The sequence below is a fragment of the Rhopalosiphum maidis genome, chromosome 1, assembly GCF_003676215.2.
Source record: "Rhopalosiphum maidis isolate BTI-1 chromosome 1, ASM367621v3, whole genome shotgun sequence".
NCBI lineage: Eukaryota > Metazoa > Arthropoda > Insecta > Hemiptera > Aphididae > Rhopalosiphum > Rhopalosiphum maidis.
Window position 1 is genome coordinate 88,701,849 of NC_040877.1, and position 14,300 is coordinate 88,716,148.

Consider the following 14,300-nt stretch of genomic DNA (forward strand, 5'->3'; position numbering starts at 1 on the left):
CAACACATAATGCTAGCGCCGGCAGCAAATACGTTATATGGGAAAAACTTGTGCTCCATATTATACGCGTAGTGCGTCAACTATGTACAGCATAATGCTAATATATCCCACAACACTACCCTGGGTATACGAGTGCATTAAGCCGGTGGATAATTCGAATTCCGCGTAACCCATCATCGTCACAATTGAATATTTTTCGGTCTGTCGTGAGATTTATGCCAGCGCGAAATGCATTTTGCGTCGTATAATGGACAAACGCGTTTCAAAAGTAATTATTCCAAACGCTATTATATAATATTACACATTTACACTACATACGTGTACTACATATAGTACAGTTGGCACATTTCACGTGTGAGATTGTCTGTATGCCATTATACGTACTGAGACGTCTATAATTCAGTCTACAATAATTTAATGATGGTAAATTCGAAAGCTAGCGAGACACACGTCGATCTATATATATATATATATATATATGTATATATATATTATGATATAAATATATTGAATATATTAAACTCAATTATATTGGACACAATATAAACTTAAGAGCGTCGAGGTTCCCTCGCGGATGCAGACATTTTGTTGTTTATATCGGTTAGATATTTTATATAAAATGTGATATAAACATACAACTATTTCAGTCCTATCTCCACCGACGGGCGATATCTGCAGCTGACAATACTAATACATTTAATAAACATATTATATGAATATTTAAGTTGATATAATAAATTATATAGATTTTAGATGCAATGCATAATGTACTCGACCTAACCAGCAAAAGCGCAATAATAATTCATTATCATGTTATCTATATTGACTATACGTGATGTTATACGATATAGAAAAACAAAGACTATTGTTCAAACAAAATAATGACTAATAAGTATCTTTTTCAAGCACGTGTGTTTTTAGAAATAAACTAAAAAATTACAGACTATATTTTGTTTTTCAAGAGAACGGATAACAAGAAAAATGATTACCGTACACGACGAAATTTAATAATATAATTAGGTATCTATAATATACGTAATATCATTACGGCGCGAGATCAAATAGTTTTTAGAACGTGCGTACACTCCGTTTTATTCCTCGCATAAATTTTAAATCGCGATACAAACGAAACGCATTTAAGCCGAATAACAAATATTCTTAGAAAGTCACAGCTGCCGCCTCCACGGCCAGTAATAACTGATCCGGCGGTCGGCGATACGTGAGCAGTGTACGTGCGACGGGCTATCTCGCTAACCCTTACACCTTTCCTCCTTACCACCCTCCACCCACACCCAACCGTCCCCTCTGGCGTAGCGTACACTTTATAAACTTGTACATTACTATAATTACTATTCACGCAACCGTAATTGAAAATATTATTTCGTATTATGCTGTGAACGCGCCGCGAGCCGTACTAAAATACCGTGTCGAACTTGTCGACCAGTCCATCACTCTTCCGCGAATAATAAAATATATACAAAAGGGTGTTTTATGTACGAATCAATCGGCAATAGATAACAAACGCATTGTGTAGTTAGACCGCGCGTATTTTTCCTATTGATTTTTTAATCTATTATTAAACGCACTACGTCCGTTGACCGTAGATAATAGGTATAATGTATAATGTATAAATGTATAATCGTTTTCTTTGAGTTAACTGGAATACTGGATCACATACCCTATTATTGGGAACTAAATATAAATCGTCATTTACGGTCTCCGTTAAGTGTTAGCAATAGCCATTTCCTTATCTTATTTGTATAATAATAATAATGTAATACTTTATTCTGGATTAAATCTTAAATAGTATGTCGGCTGTATAATAATACTAAACTCGTATGTACAGTGTCGTCCTGATTTACCAACAGTGGCTAAACCAAACTTGACCAAGTTTAAACGCAGAAAGCAAAAACAATTACGTGTCAGAGCGGGTTTTTTCCGCGTTTGAAAATTCGAATTGGTGTGAATGACGACGAAAGGCGGTGCCGGACGTGAGACCATATTGTCTGAGTCTGACATATATCATTACGCTCGGGTCACAAATTGGTCTAGAGAAAGAAGCGTGGTTCCCTTAAAGCACAAATACGACGATTACTGTGAGAGGAGTAAACGAAAATGGAGTGCAATCGACCCGAGCTGAAGTCAAATATTACACTGCGGTGAAAATGACGTAGATTTGGAGGAACATTTGTCCGATACGACGATGTCAAAATCGCAACAAAAAGCATAATCACGAATCCTGGCGCGCTTCCCGAAGGGTTTTCGGATGTTCGTCAGGACCAAATGTTTCCGATCGCGCTGACGTATAAGCTGCTTAAAAATCGACGTTGACAGGTCCGAAAGACACGTAATTTAAGTACTCCGGGGTACTCCTATGGCTCGGAGTAGAATATCGCCCTGCTCAGAATTTAAAACAAGATGCCGAAAGCATAAAGTGAAACTAACGCTCGACCTATCGCTAATTTCGACGTGCAATGGTGTAAATAATATCAGAATTAAGAATTACTACTATCTACGTGACGCAGTGACGATAAATAGTATAACCACGATAATTATGTATAGGTACGCATTCCTTACCTTTATCGGATTTAAAAATTGCATTATTCTAACGTATAAGCACTACAAGCTAACCTTCTTGGATAAATCACGTTATTGTTACCATACAACAACGACGACTATGGGTGAATATATACTTTTGATCAGACACTGTTTACAATCTACTACAGGGTGTGTATCTATAATTTCCCTGATGCACCCTATACATATAATAATATAAGCATTCGTTTTTTTTTTTTTTTTATTAGAGCGAGCCGTCCACACGTGTCGTATATATCATAATATTATACTGTTCATACTGTGACTGTGTGACGTACAAATACGTATGAAATAACGAATCATATCGTGTAGTGGTGATAGTAACCGCGTAGGGGTGGTGATGATCGCGTGTCACAGTACAATATGCATAGGCCAGCGGCGGCGTCACGTTCATGTACGCGGCGGACAAATCGCATTTTATTATCTGCGGGCGGCGGAAAAAGCGTACGGTTATGTTTATCTCCGGGCCGAGGTTATGGGCGACGGGTGTCGATGTCGATAGGGTTGACGATAGGAGGGGAGTTAACGTGTCGCGGGCCATGTCAAACTGCAGCGTACTCGGCCGCGCCCGTGCCAGTATTATACGTATTATCTCCGGAACGCCAATTAATCCGACGACGCGAGTTCGTGCACACCGCACTGGGGCCGTGTCATTCCTATAAGTACACGCCGTTATGCATGACAGACATATCATTTTAATGTGTATAATATGTATACAGCGTGTTCACCGTGTTCAACGACGGTGGTGGCGTCAGTCGCGCACTTGTGCGTCGCGCTGCACATTAGTACATTACAACCCCCGTACGCGCGTCGTCCGTGATGCCCACGACGAGAGTGGCGTTGACAAATCCGTCCCCGGGGAGGGTGGTGCAGGTGGTGGTATGGTCGTCGTCATTATATTATCATTTATTCATTATTGTTATTACCGTCATAAAAATAGCTGCGCCTGCAACGACAGCACTACAATGATATTATATACTTTCGTCAGTCGCAGACTAGGTACGTAACGTCAGTTTCGGCTTTAGAACAGCCAGGATGTCCGTCAGATTTTCGACAATTTCAAGACCGCTGGAAAAATTGTACGCGAAAATTCTGAAAAATCAATATTCACGAATTAATATGACGTGAATAATTTGAACCGCCGTGTCAATAATAGTTGTAAACAAATTAATATCGTAAAACCTATTCGACAAATGTATTATTACGTACACAGCATATTATATATAATTTTATACAAATGGATTGACATCGATGGTATCTGTACAAATTCTTGAAGTTCTCAGCATGAATTCCCTTTCAAACTCGAACAGTATAATATTATTTTAATTAAAACGCAATATTTGGAATCGTCGATTGGCATCGAAAAATATGTTTGAATATGTGCTCGCTCCTTTGAAACTATTCACGCAGTACTATGTAGATAGTATTTCTGTTTTCCGCGTGACTTCTCCGCGCCGACGTTTCAAACATTCCTTATTAATATATATATATATATATATATTATTTAGAAGCACCGGACTTTGTTGTATCAAAAGGGATTACGATTCTAAAAATAACATTTCTTGAAATCGCTTTTGATTTTATGTATACAATATGCACAGATACAATTCGAATCGTTTGTTATTCGCACCTTTATATTAATACATTATTTATCGAATTCATGAAATTAAAAGCTGTACGCAATATATTTTAATTGAAAAATCACACTTTTTATCTTTATATTTTATTCTTTATTTTATGCCATCCACATAACTAATCTATAGTAAAAACTATAACAATTAACGGAGATAATGGTCTGTCGTAGACCCAAAACGATAAAAATAAAAATAATTTAGTAGTTGTAGAACAGCAGTTGGTACAAAGTCTAAAATCTTAATTTCAGCTTTTAAAGCTTTTGTTGTTTAGTTTACAGTAATTTTATTTTAGATTTGAATAAATTTTAATGTAAACTATGGTATAAAACTTAATGATTTTGAGAAGAAAATTAAAATTAATAAATTTAAAACATCAAACATTATCATATTTTTGAATTTATTTTTTGTTTATGTTCATCATTTAATTAATTTTATTATGTAATATATTATTTATATAAACCAAACCACCTCATAAATAATACTATTAATGATATCATAACGATAGCTATAATTTTTTAACCGAATATTTTCGGTTAAAAATAATTTTCTTAGATTTTTAAAAATATATTACTATAATTTCTATAGAGAGCATCTATTAAAAAATATAATTATGTGAAGTGTAATCATTAGAAAGAGGCTGATATATAAGTATACAATAAAAAACGGAAACGTTACGAAGTCCAAATACATTAAATATTAATATATAATATACCATCATAATATAGTGTGTTATATTGTGTAATATTATGTATTATTCATAATCATAATGCCTAGGAATCGTTGATTTTAAATTTATATTTTAATAAATTTTCTGAAATACTGTTACTTGTCAATTTTAAATAAATTATTCCAGTTTTTTAGTATTCTACACACCTTCATTAGTGTGATATTTTATATTATGTATATTGTTTAATTTACTATGAATGTTATTATTAAAATAAGGACATTGTATTCGTGCAATAATATATTAATTAATAAGATATCGATCAATTTATAGTTGATATCGCTGTGGATTTAACAGCAAGATATGCTTTTATATTAAGCTATTATTATTAGTGTTAATTTTCATGGATATAAGGTGTATTCACCACAAGCAAATAAGCAATAGACTATTTTGAATAAAATTGCCGGCAAACGAATATGCATCACGGACTCAACAAAAGTCGTTTATTTTTTATTTTTTTGACATAATTTAAAACGGTGTCGTTACTCGCTATTAAAATCACATAACTAGTCAGAGCTAGATAAAATCGAAATTTCAAAACTTAACAATGAAACTCACATTTATGCTTTACGCATAAGTGATATGGGCGTATTGAAATACTAGCAAATGTATATGTGAGCCGATTTGTTCCCAATAGTTCGGTGAGGGGTGGGAAGATTGCTTTATGACATAGTCTTGAGGGCATATTCGTAACACAAACTAAAGGTCGGCTCGCGATATGATTATTATTATATAACACGATACAATTTTGAAGTTGCGAACGTGTGTTGTTCACCCGCGGTCTCGTCTCGTCACGTCGCCCACCACGTTTCCACGCGACATCTGCAGCATAAGCAGCAACACACTTCGCCTCCGTCCTCCCGCCGCCGATGCGAAAGGTGCAGCAGCCATTTTAGGTATTATTATCATCGTGCGTATTGCCACAACACAATAATAACGATATAATAATACAATATCGAGGATATACTGCCACGTTCGTCGTCGACTTCAAGCTCAACACCGTAATAACGGCGGCCGAGTCATTCCCCTCCTATAATATCCGTTGTTCACCCCTTAAGAATATTACACAAGAAAGTTCTGCACGTCGTGTACCACTGCAGATGCCGCGAAGTCGCGAACACATGACCGTCATATTATGACGCTTATTACGGTTTACAATGATACATATTATATTATACAGCCTACTCTACTGCTGAACTACTCGCACCGTCATAATATAGGTTCGCGGTCAAAAAGGTTAGGGCGCCCGACGAGACGCGGACGCGGCCGCACCTGACAGGGTTTCCACACTGTCCACCCATCTCCCTTCAAAACCACCTTCTCCTAACCCGACCAACGCACCCACGCAGCGGACGAGTGCACACTCACGTGTACACACATACTTTAATTTATACGTGTTCGCACACACACAGACTTGCTATCATCGTGTATATATATATATTATTATATATTATTATATACGCACGCACGTACATATTATATTATACGTTGTACATCCCCCGGGGGACGACCGCCGCCGAGACGCTCGAGAGACAGCAGCTGGTCCCCCCGCTGCAGTCGTACCACCGAGAGCAACCGCCACCCGCTCCTACCCACACCCAACCGATATAACTACGTCTTTCTCCGTACTCGCAACACACACACACAAATATATATATATATATATAACGCGCCTCCAACGGTCGCACACGCACAAACCGGCATCGTCGACGACGCTGACGCCGCGCCCGTCCATCGGTGTGTGTGTGTGTGTGTGTGCGCGTGTGTATATATATATATATAGTATACCCCCGAGAGACCGGCTGCGACGGCGACGACGACGACGACAACAACCACCACCGCCACCACCACCACAGTTCGTACTATGCTGCCACTACTACTGCCACTGCTATACACGACTGTTACTATATATTATTATTATTATTATATACGCGTAACTATAGCTATACAATACGTGTACTAACACTATATACAAATGGTACTACGCGTACACGCGAATCGGAACGGAAAAGTTTGTTACCTCCACCGCCGCCGCCGCGCGTCCCGTTGGCCGTCTAGTCGAGGTACGTGACGGCACCTGGGCGGAGAGGGTGGTGGCGCCTCGTCAGGGAAAAACGACGACTGCCACCGCTCCCGTGCGTGCGTGTAACGGGTGCGGGCGGCGACGGCGGTGGAGCTAAAGGCGTACTCGCGAGAAGCGTATACCGGCGGGAAAACCGAGCCGGCAACGCCGCGTCCCCAGAGGCCTGACCGTGCCCGTTGAATTTCCCATTGCGTTACAATGGGAATTCATTTTGACCGATGTTCCTGCAGCCGCCGCCACCCGCGCTCAACTCGCTGACGGACATCCCAAAGTAATTATGATCTCGAATCGATTTTTTTTTTATATTTATAACATAATAATATATATATATATATACCGGCGCAATAATGATTATGTTTCGTACACGCGCAAAAAAACTGTTCACGCGTACGTTATAATATGTAGTGTGGTATGCAAAATATATTACCGTATTGTAAAACGGCGGCGGCCAGACGTCGGTTGATCGCAGACGATTTCAAGATCTGCTTTTGTTAGAATTTATAATCATGCATTTAGTAGACGCATATAAAATACCAGTGATCGCTGTCTACAATGGTCGTTCGTTTTTGTTTCTTCAAAGGAAAAACGTGTTCTCGGGTTAGGATGTCTTATCAAAAAAAGTTTGACCACACCCGCTATAGAGTATGGACAGTATGGGTATAGGGCACGTACTTAGAAAATTTTTGGTTGGTAACGAAAACGAGAGAAAATAATATTTCGACCACTTTTTGAAGAATTTTAAATAGGCGATAATAATAATTATTTTTCTAACAAATATAATCAAAACAAAAAATAATTTGAAATAAATTTATAAAAATAAATTACAAGTGATCTCGCATCAGCGCAATGATTGACGTAATGATTTAATATAAATTTACGTGAAGCAAAACCATTCGATAAATATTTTCAACAATAAAACTAAATATTAATATAATAAATAAAGGTACGCCACATCGATCGGTAGACTGTATCGAAAGAATTTCAAACGATATAATATTCTATCATATTATCATATTATTGCTGTATATTTGCGTGTATAATATGAAGTTGGTGTGGAATGGTTATCACGATGAACGCATCACAAAGTTTTCCAAGCGCCCCGTAGTAATATTCGTAAATGCACACACTGGTGGTAGAAAATACCGCTTACACGCTACGCTGTTGAAAATATGGCTGTGAAGAGATTCGACTATCTATTCAGTGATGTACGAATTTCTATGAAACTATAGGTAGTGCAAACGCAAAGGGTTAATTGGTTAACTTTATATTAAAACACTTATGAAAAACATATGATTTTTTTTTGAATCTTAACGTTAAACATGTTATAAGATATTTTACTACAATACCTAATATAAATAATAATAATAATAATAATTATTATTATTATTAGATTTATATTTTTATCTGTTGCTTTTATACTCCCTTTATTATCAAAACCCTAGCTTTAGATAACTGATGATAATATTAAAGCCTGTTTTTTTTTTTTACTGCACCTATCGTCCTAGCCCGTAATTTATTGTTGCGTGGTGAGTATCAATGACATATATATATTTATATATAGAATGAGCCTGAACAGGGGAATTCTTGCGGAAAAGGAAATTTGACGGATAAATTATCTTAGCTTAAACTTTTTTTATTATCCAATTTAAATAACTTATAACATTTATTAAATAAAAACACTTTTACATATTTTATTATATGTAAATTTGAAAGATTTTCAAATTATAATTTATCCATACTTATATGCTCTGTCGTTCAGTACCTTTCATCTTAGAAACGAATTTTCATACAAAACGTCTAAATTCATATACGTCAACAAATTTGTAATACTGTAATAATGAAATGGAAATTTGACTATTTTCACACGACAACCTGTCTGAATGTGAATGCCTGCATTATATTTATTTCATTCAACTATAAAATATTGCAGTTGACACATGACTTTTAATCTAAAACTACATTTGAAAAATTTTGATAATATTAATAAATTAAAATATTTATATATTTAGGAGTTAGGAGTTAGGATAGAATCATGTAAAACATATTATATTTAGTGACTATAAAACCGTATAGTGTGTTTATATTATTGCCTAATATATAATAAATATTAACAAATATCTAATCATATTTCATTATTTATCTGTGAAGAATGAACATACTCTAATGGTTAAAAACATTGATTATTTATATATAATATAGAGTTTACTAACTATAATAAATATTAAGGTGTGTTGATTGTACAGTTCTAACTTTTTAAATTTAGTAAATTAGAATAAACACAATAATTTATAACAAAATCAGGTTAGGCTTCAATACATAATTTGAACAAATTAATCATTTTAAACATATTAATTGGCTGTGCTAAAATCATGTTAATATACAAGATGAAGATAGATTGGAACATTAATTTATTCAAATTTTTTCTCCAAAAATTCGAGTTTGCTTCAAGCCTCAGAACTTAAATTTAAATTTTGGAGCATGTTTGATAATTATCGTGGCTCATAAAAACTGATAATGGCCAATCGTTGCGTAAAACATTTAAACATATATGAATATAACCTAATAGTATCCATTATTATTTTTTCAGTTTTTCAGCATTCAGTAAATTCTCATTTTAGACTTTTATACAATCTTGCACAACTGTTACTAAATTAATAAGATTTAGGAATAATTATCGATGATTTGGTACCATACACAGAAACGTCGAAATTATGGAAATCATATGCGTACCGCCGATTGATGATAATAAACTCCTCGCGTGTTTGTGGTTCATCAATTTTGTTGTTTATGAAAATAAAAATTTGCATTGTACCTACTTAGGTTTACTATTTACTTAGTCATCGTGTCAACCGGTTATTCTTATAAAAATAATATAGACGAAAAGGCGGCAACAGTTGTCTTGTGTGTAAGCGTAATATTGTATCCTATACATAAAAATAATAATTGGCAACACGTCCTCCAGTAGTGAGTTCCCGTAAAGGTATTTAACACAATAAAAACCGACTATCTATTGTAAAATAAACGCGGATATTAGTACACGCACATATATAGTTATATAACATATAGGTAAAACATAATATTATTATTAAGCATATGATTATCCGGTGCAGTGTCGAGATCGGTGAACATACGGTGGCATTGTGACTAACTAGTAGCTATATTATATGAATATATATATATATATATTGAAAATTATCATTTACGCATGTCCATACCACGCACGCTGTCTTTAATATAATTATAATTTATGATAATTTATTATTACTTAATAAAAAATATATGATACAAATGTACAAGTAAATAACATTTTACATGTAACCACCTAGGATGAAATATTATTATGTGATGACGCATGATGTTGTACACATCTTTCCGCCGTGCTTATCATAATACACAGTCACAGTGTCTAAAAAGTTTCAAAATTTTTTACAAGTATACCGACGGTAGATATAATAAACGTTCTTTTGCAGAATTTTTCTGTGTTATGTATAAATATATGTATGTGTGTGTGTGTGTGTGTATGTGTGTGTGTGCGTAAAGTATAAATAAAAACCTCTGCCACTCGTTGAGAAAAAAACGTCATACCCCTCAGTGCTTTTGAAATACACAAGTGGATTTATATCCCGCGTACTCCACTGCTGCATCATATGCACTATACGCGATGCACGTATATACATTATACACAGGAGTTTCGAAGCGATTCTACCGTATATACACATCTATCGCATGCTCCGGGCTCGTAACTATAAAAGCCAGTGCAGTGCACGTTCTAATAATGCTACGATAATGCTACGATTTCGCGCCACGCGGTAGTTGAACACAACATGTTTTATAGGTATAAAATAGCTATAGTGTATAAAATCGGTGTACTTACGTCTGAGCGAACGAGGTGTAGCCTGTTTCCTCCTGGACATGATGCGTGCGATACCACACGATTCGCGCCCGACCGCGTAAAGTTCGCGCCTTTTTATCTCTCTCACTTAATCTCTCTCTCTCTTTCACTTGCTCGTCTTTCCGCTCCTTTATTTTTATTTGTTTTTCGTTTTCGCACAAGTCCCCCTCGCCGCACCCGTCGACGTAAGTGCGATCACGCGATCCTCCCGATCGACTAACGGTAGCGGCGAGACCACTACGGCCGGACTGATATACCTACACGAGTGCCAGCCGGCGATCTCGGGATCTACAGCACTGAATGTTTCCGGCTCCGCGAGCGCGTTTAAAACTCCGTCCGGAAACGGTCGCACCACTCTCGCGGGGTGCAAAAAAAAAGCACGACACGTGTATATAAAATCTCTTAGACACTTACGCACTGGGTGAACGGTATCGTACACTGTATTTATATGATACGCATATAAAACATACCATATATATATTATAATATATTATATCACTATTCCCGCACCTTCACCGTCGCGGTCAAAAATATATATATTTGATTATTATTATTTTTTTCTTTTTCGTACGCGACGACTATACCTCGAACGAGATTTCCCGATTCCCAGTACGATAGATTTCCGTGATGTGTACGCGATTAGCCCATTTACGGACATACATATATATACATGATGTACGTGTATTGTATTTACGCGCCGCGGCCGTACGTGCGTGTTGAGCGCGTGTAACGTATACAGAACACTTCCGGTCCGGACAACGTCGGGCCAGTGACTTCCGCCGCCGGCGAAACGTTCGTCGCCGACGCCGCCGACGCACGGCCATGAGCAGACGGGCCGGCGCGCGCAACCCTTATATATACGCGTCGTGTGCGAGCCTGCTGAGCTGTGTACACAATATCATATATATAATATTATGTATACGCACCGTGCACGTGTACGATATGTGTGTAGACAGTAAAATAATTAACCTATCACAGTATTATCGCTGCATTATCGTCATCACTGCGTTTTATTATCGATAATATAATATATTATATTTTGATTGTTATTATTTAAAACGTTCAAGTCGACGGCCTTGTGTCGCGCGGAGATAAATTAGAGCGCGTCGACGACGTCATTATTAGGGCGAATCGCTAACGCGCTGTCCGCTGTTTGAAATTATTAACGTTTGCCGTGTTTATTTGTTTATATATATATATATATATGTATTATTGTTATTGTTTACACTCTCCTATCAAAGTCCAAATGCTTTTAGTGGAGACTTTCAGACTTTTGCTATTTACTACAAAAATATTTGATATCAAATGCCTGCAGTGTGCTGTACGCTACTATACGTATATAATATATGCCATATCGTGTACTTATTTTAATTTTATTATTTGTATAACAAGTATTCAAACTTTATACGTGATAACATATATCAACAACTATGACACATATTTATATACCTACTATATTGGATAACGGATCAATTAATGTTATATTCTTGTGTATAGTGTATAAGTTACCCGTTATCTACTTATTACAAAATCGAAAATCTCAATTTTCTGTTTTTAAATCAAAGTTTGCACATAGTTAACACGAATTTGCACTGAATTTTATACACCACCAAAACAAACACTTTTTAAGCACAGTCGATTTCCACATTGACCGAAACTAATTTTCCAATGTTTATAAGATTTAAAACATTATTTTTTAAAGAAATTTAATTTAAGAAATCATACTTTAGATTTGAGACTATAGTAATAGTCGATTTTGCAATATTCTCTGTAAATCGACACATGGTGTTCAGTAAATTTATATTGGTGGATACATTTGCTAACAATAATAGATAATCAAAATTTTAATTCAACTTATTTTTAATTAAAATATTTTGACTATTGTCTATACATTTACTAAAATAATTGTAAAATATTAGGTTTGTTTAATATTATTTTAATAATAGATAGGAAATGTGGGGAGGTTTTTAATTCTCAAGAACAGTCTCTAATGGTATGCTTACTCAATAAAATAAATATAGGTAATTAATAATTGTATACATACTTTATTATTTCATTGCTGTTTTTGGAAATGATAACAGCTAGATACCTATTTTCAAAGACAAAAATAAACGTAAATCACGTAATTACTGCCGGTTTTAATGTTTTATAATATTCACCGTATAAATATTTAACTACTTGCGCGTAGAATGCAATAGGTAGGTACCTATTATATTATTTATTATATAACGATTAACGGTACGTATAACATTTTACGTGATACAAGTCAGAACATTATTACATATTTATAGAGGTACACATAAATAATAAGGTTAAACATTATTGTAGCTATTGTGATTTGTGACGAATGTCTTAAAGGATAATAATTATTATTATACCAACTCATTTAACCACACTCGCCAGTCGCCACACTAATTGGAAACTATACATATTAATATACCATCAAAATTCATCAAAGGTAAACGTTACCTAGTTATGAATATGAGTGTATTACATATTTATGGAAAATATACAGGTAAATACCTAACCGATTATTGTAATATTATTACATTACCATTCATTGATAACCGTTTTAACCGCTTTTACCCGTGCGGATTTAACCATAAACACGTTTACGCGTACCTGCCTAATCAAAATTATAAAAACATTAGAATATATAAACAAAAATGACCTTAGCTGCAATTGCCACCACCAGTAACCAATGCGGCAGCGGCACTGCCCAGTAGGTATTTCAAATGTTTGCGATTTTCGTTAACAACTTATACAAATCGACATTACCAACCATTATCAGCAATCTATATTGAGACATCTGAAAGCAAATATATATGTGTTGTGAAGTAAACTTTTAACACAAAAAATCATCTTATGTCAGAATTTATAAAATTATTATATTCGGTGATTATAATACCTATGTTAATATGTTATAATCATTGCTATTAAAATTTAAGACTCATATGTTAAGATCATAGCCGGAACTCCGTATCAATGTATACATTTGCTAAGAACATATTTTAAATAGGTAAATGTAATAAAATAAATTATTTATGTTATACATTTGTATTGTAATAAAAACATCAGGGTTCCCTATCAACCTCCGCCTTTTCTTTGGATATGATAGGTACAGAATGACTCTAATGAGTGGCCCAGTCTAATGAAAATGTCTAGTTCCACCTATGTATAAGATCGAAAATTTTGATCCGTTTTCAGAGATAAACCATTAATATCAAATCATGCTATATGCTATTTTATCATATAGCACAGTGTCAATACCATAGTCCATACACCTGAAAAAAAGCGCACCGTTGAAACAATTAACATTGTTCGCACAACTGTTTAACACACCAAGTAATGAACAAAAAAACGGTCCTGGTA

General features: G+C 35.2%; 1 protein-coding gene across 2 annotated transcripts in view; it reads right to left on the minus strand.

The window, feature by feature from the left end:
* Window positions 1-10,950, minus strand: part of LOC113557348 (zinc finger protein 521-like) — a 114,382-nt gene extending 103,432 nt beyond the window's left edge. The window contains exon 1 of one of the 2 annotated variants that reach the window (XM_026962814.1): window positions 10,911-10,950. In XM_026962814.1, the coding sequence (XP_026818615.1) occupies window positions 10,911-10,950 (40 nt within the window). Of the gene's footprint in view, window positions 1-3,521; window positions 3,619-10,910 lie in introns of those variants that run through there. The other variant, XM_026962815.1, reaches the window with a different exon arrangement.
* Between the last annotated feature and the right edge of the window lie 3,350 nt (window positions 10,951-14,300).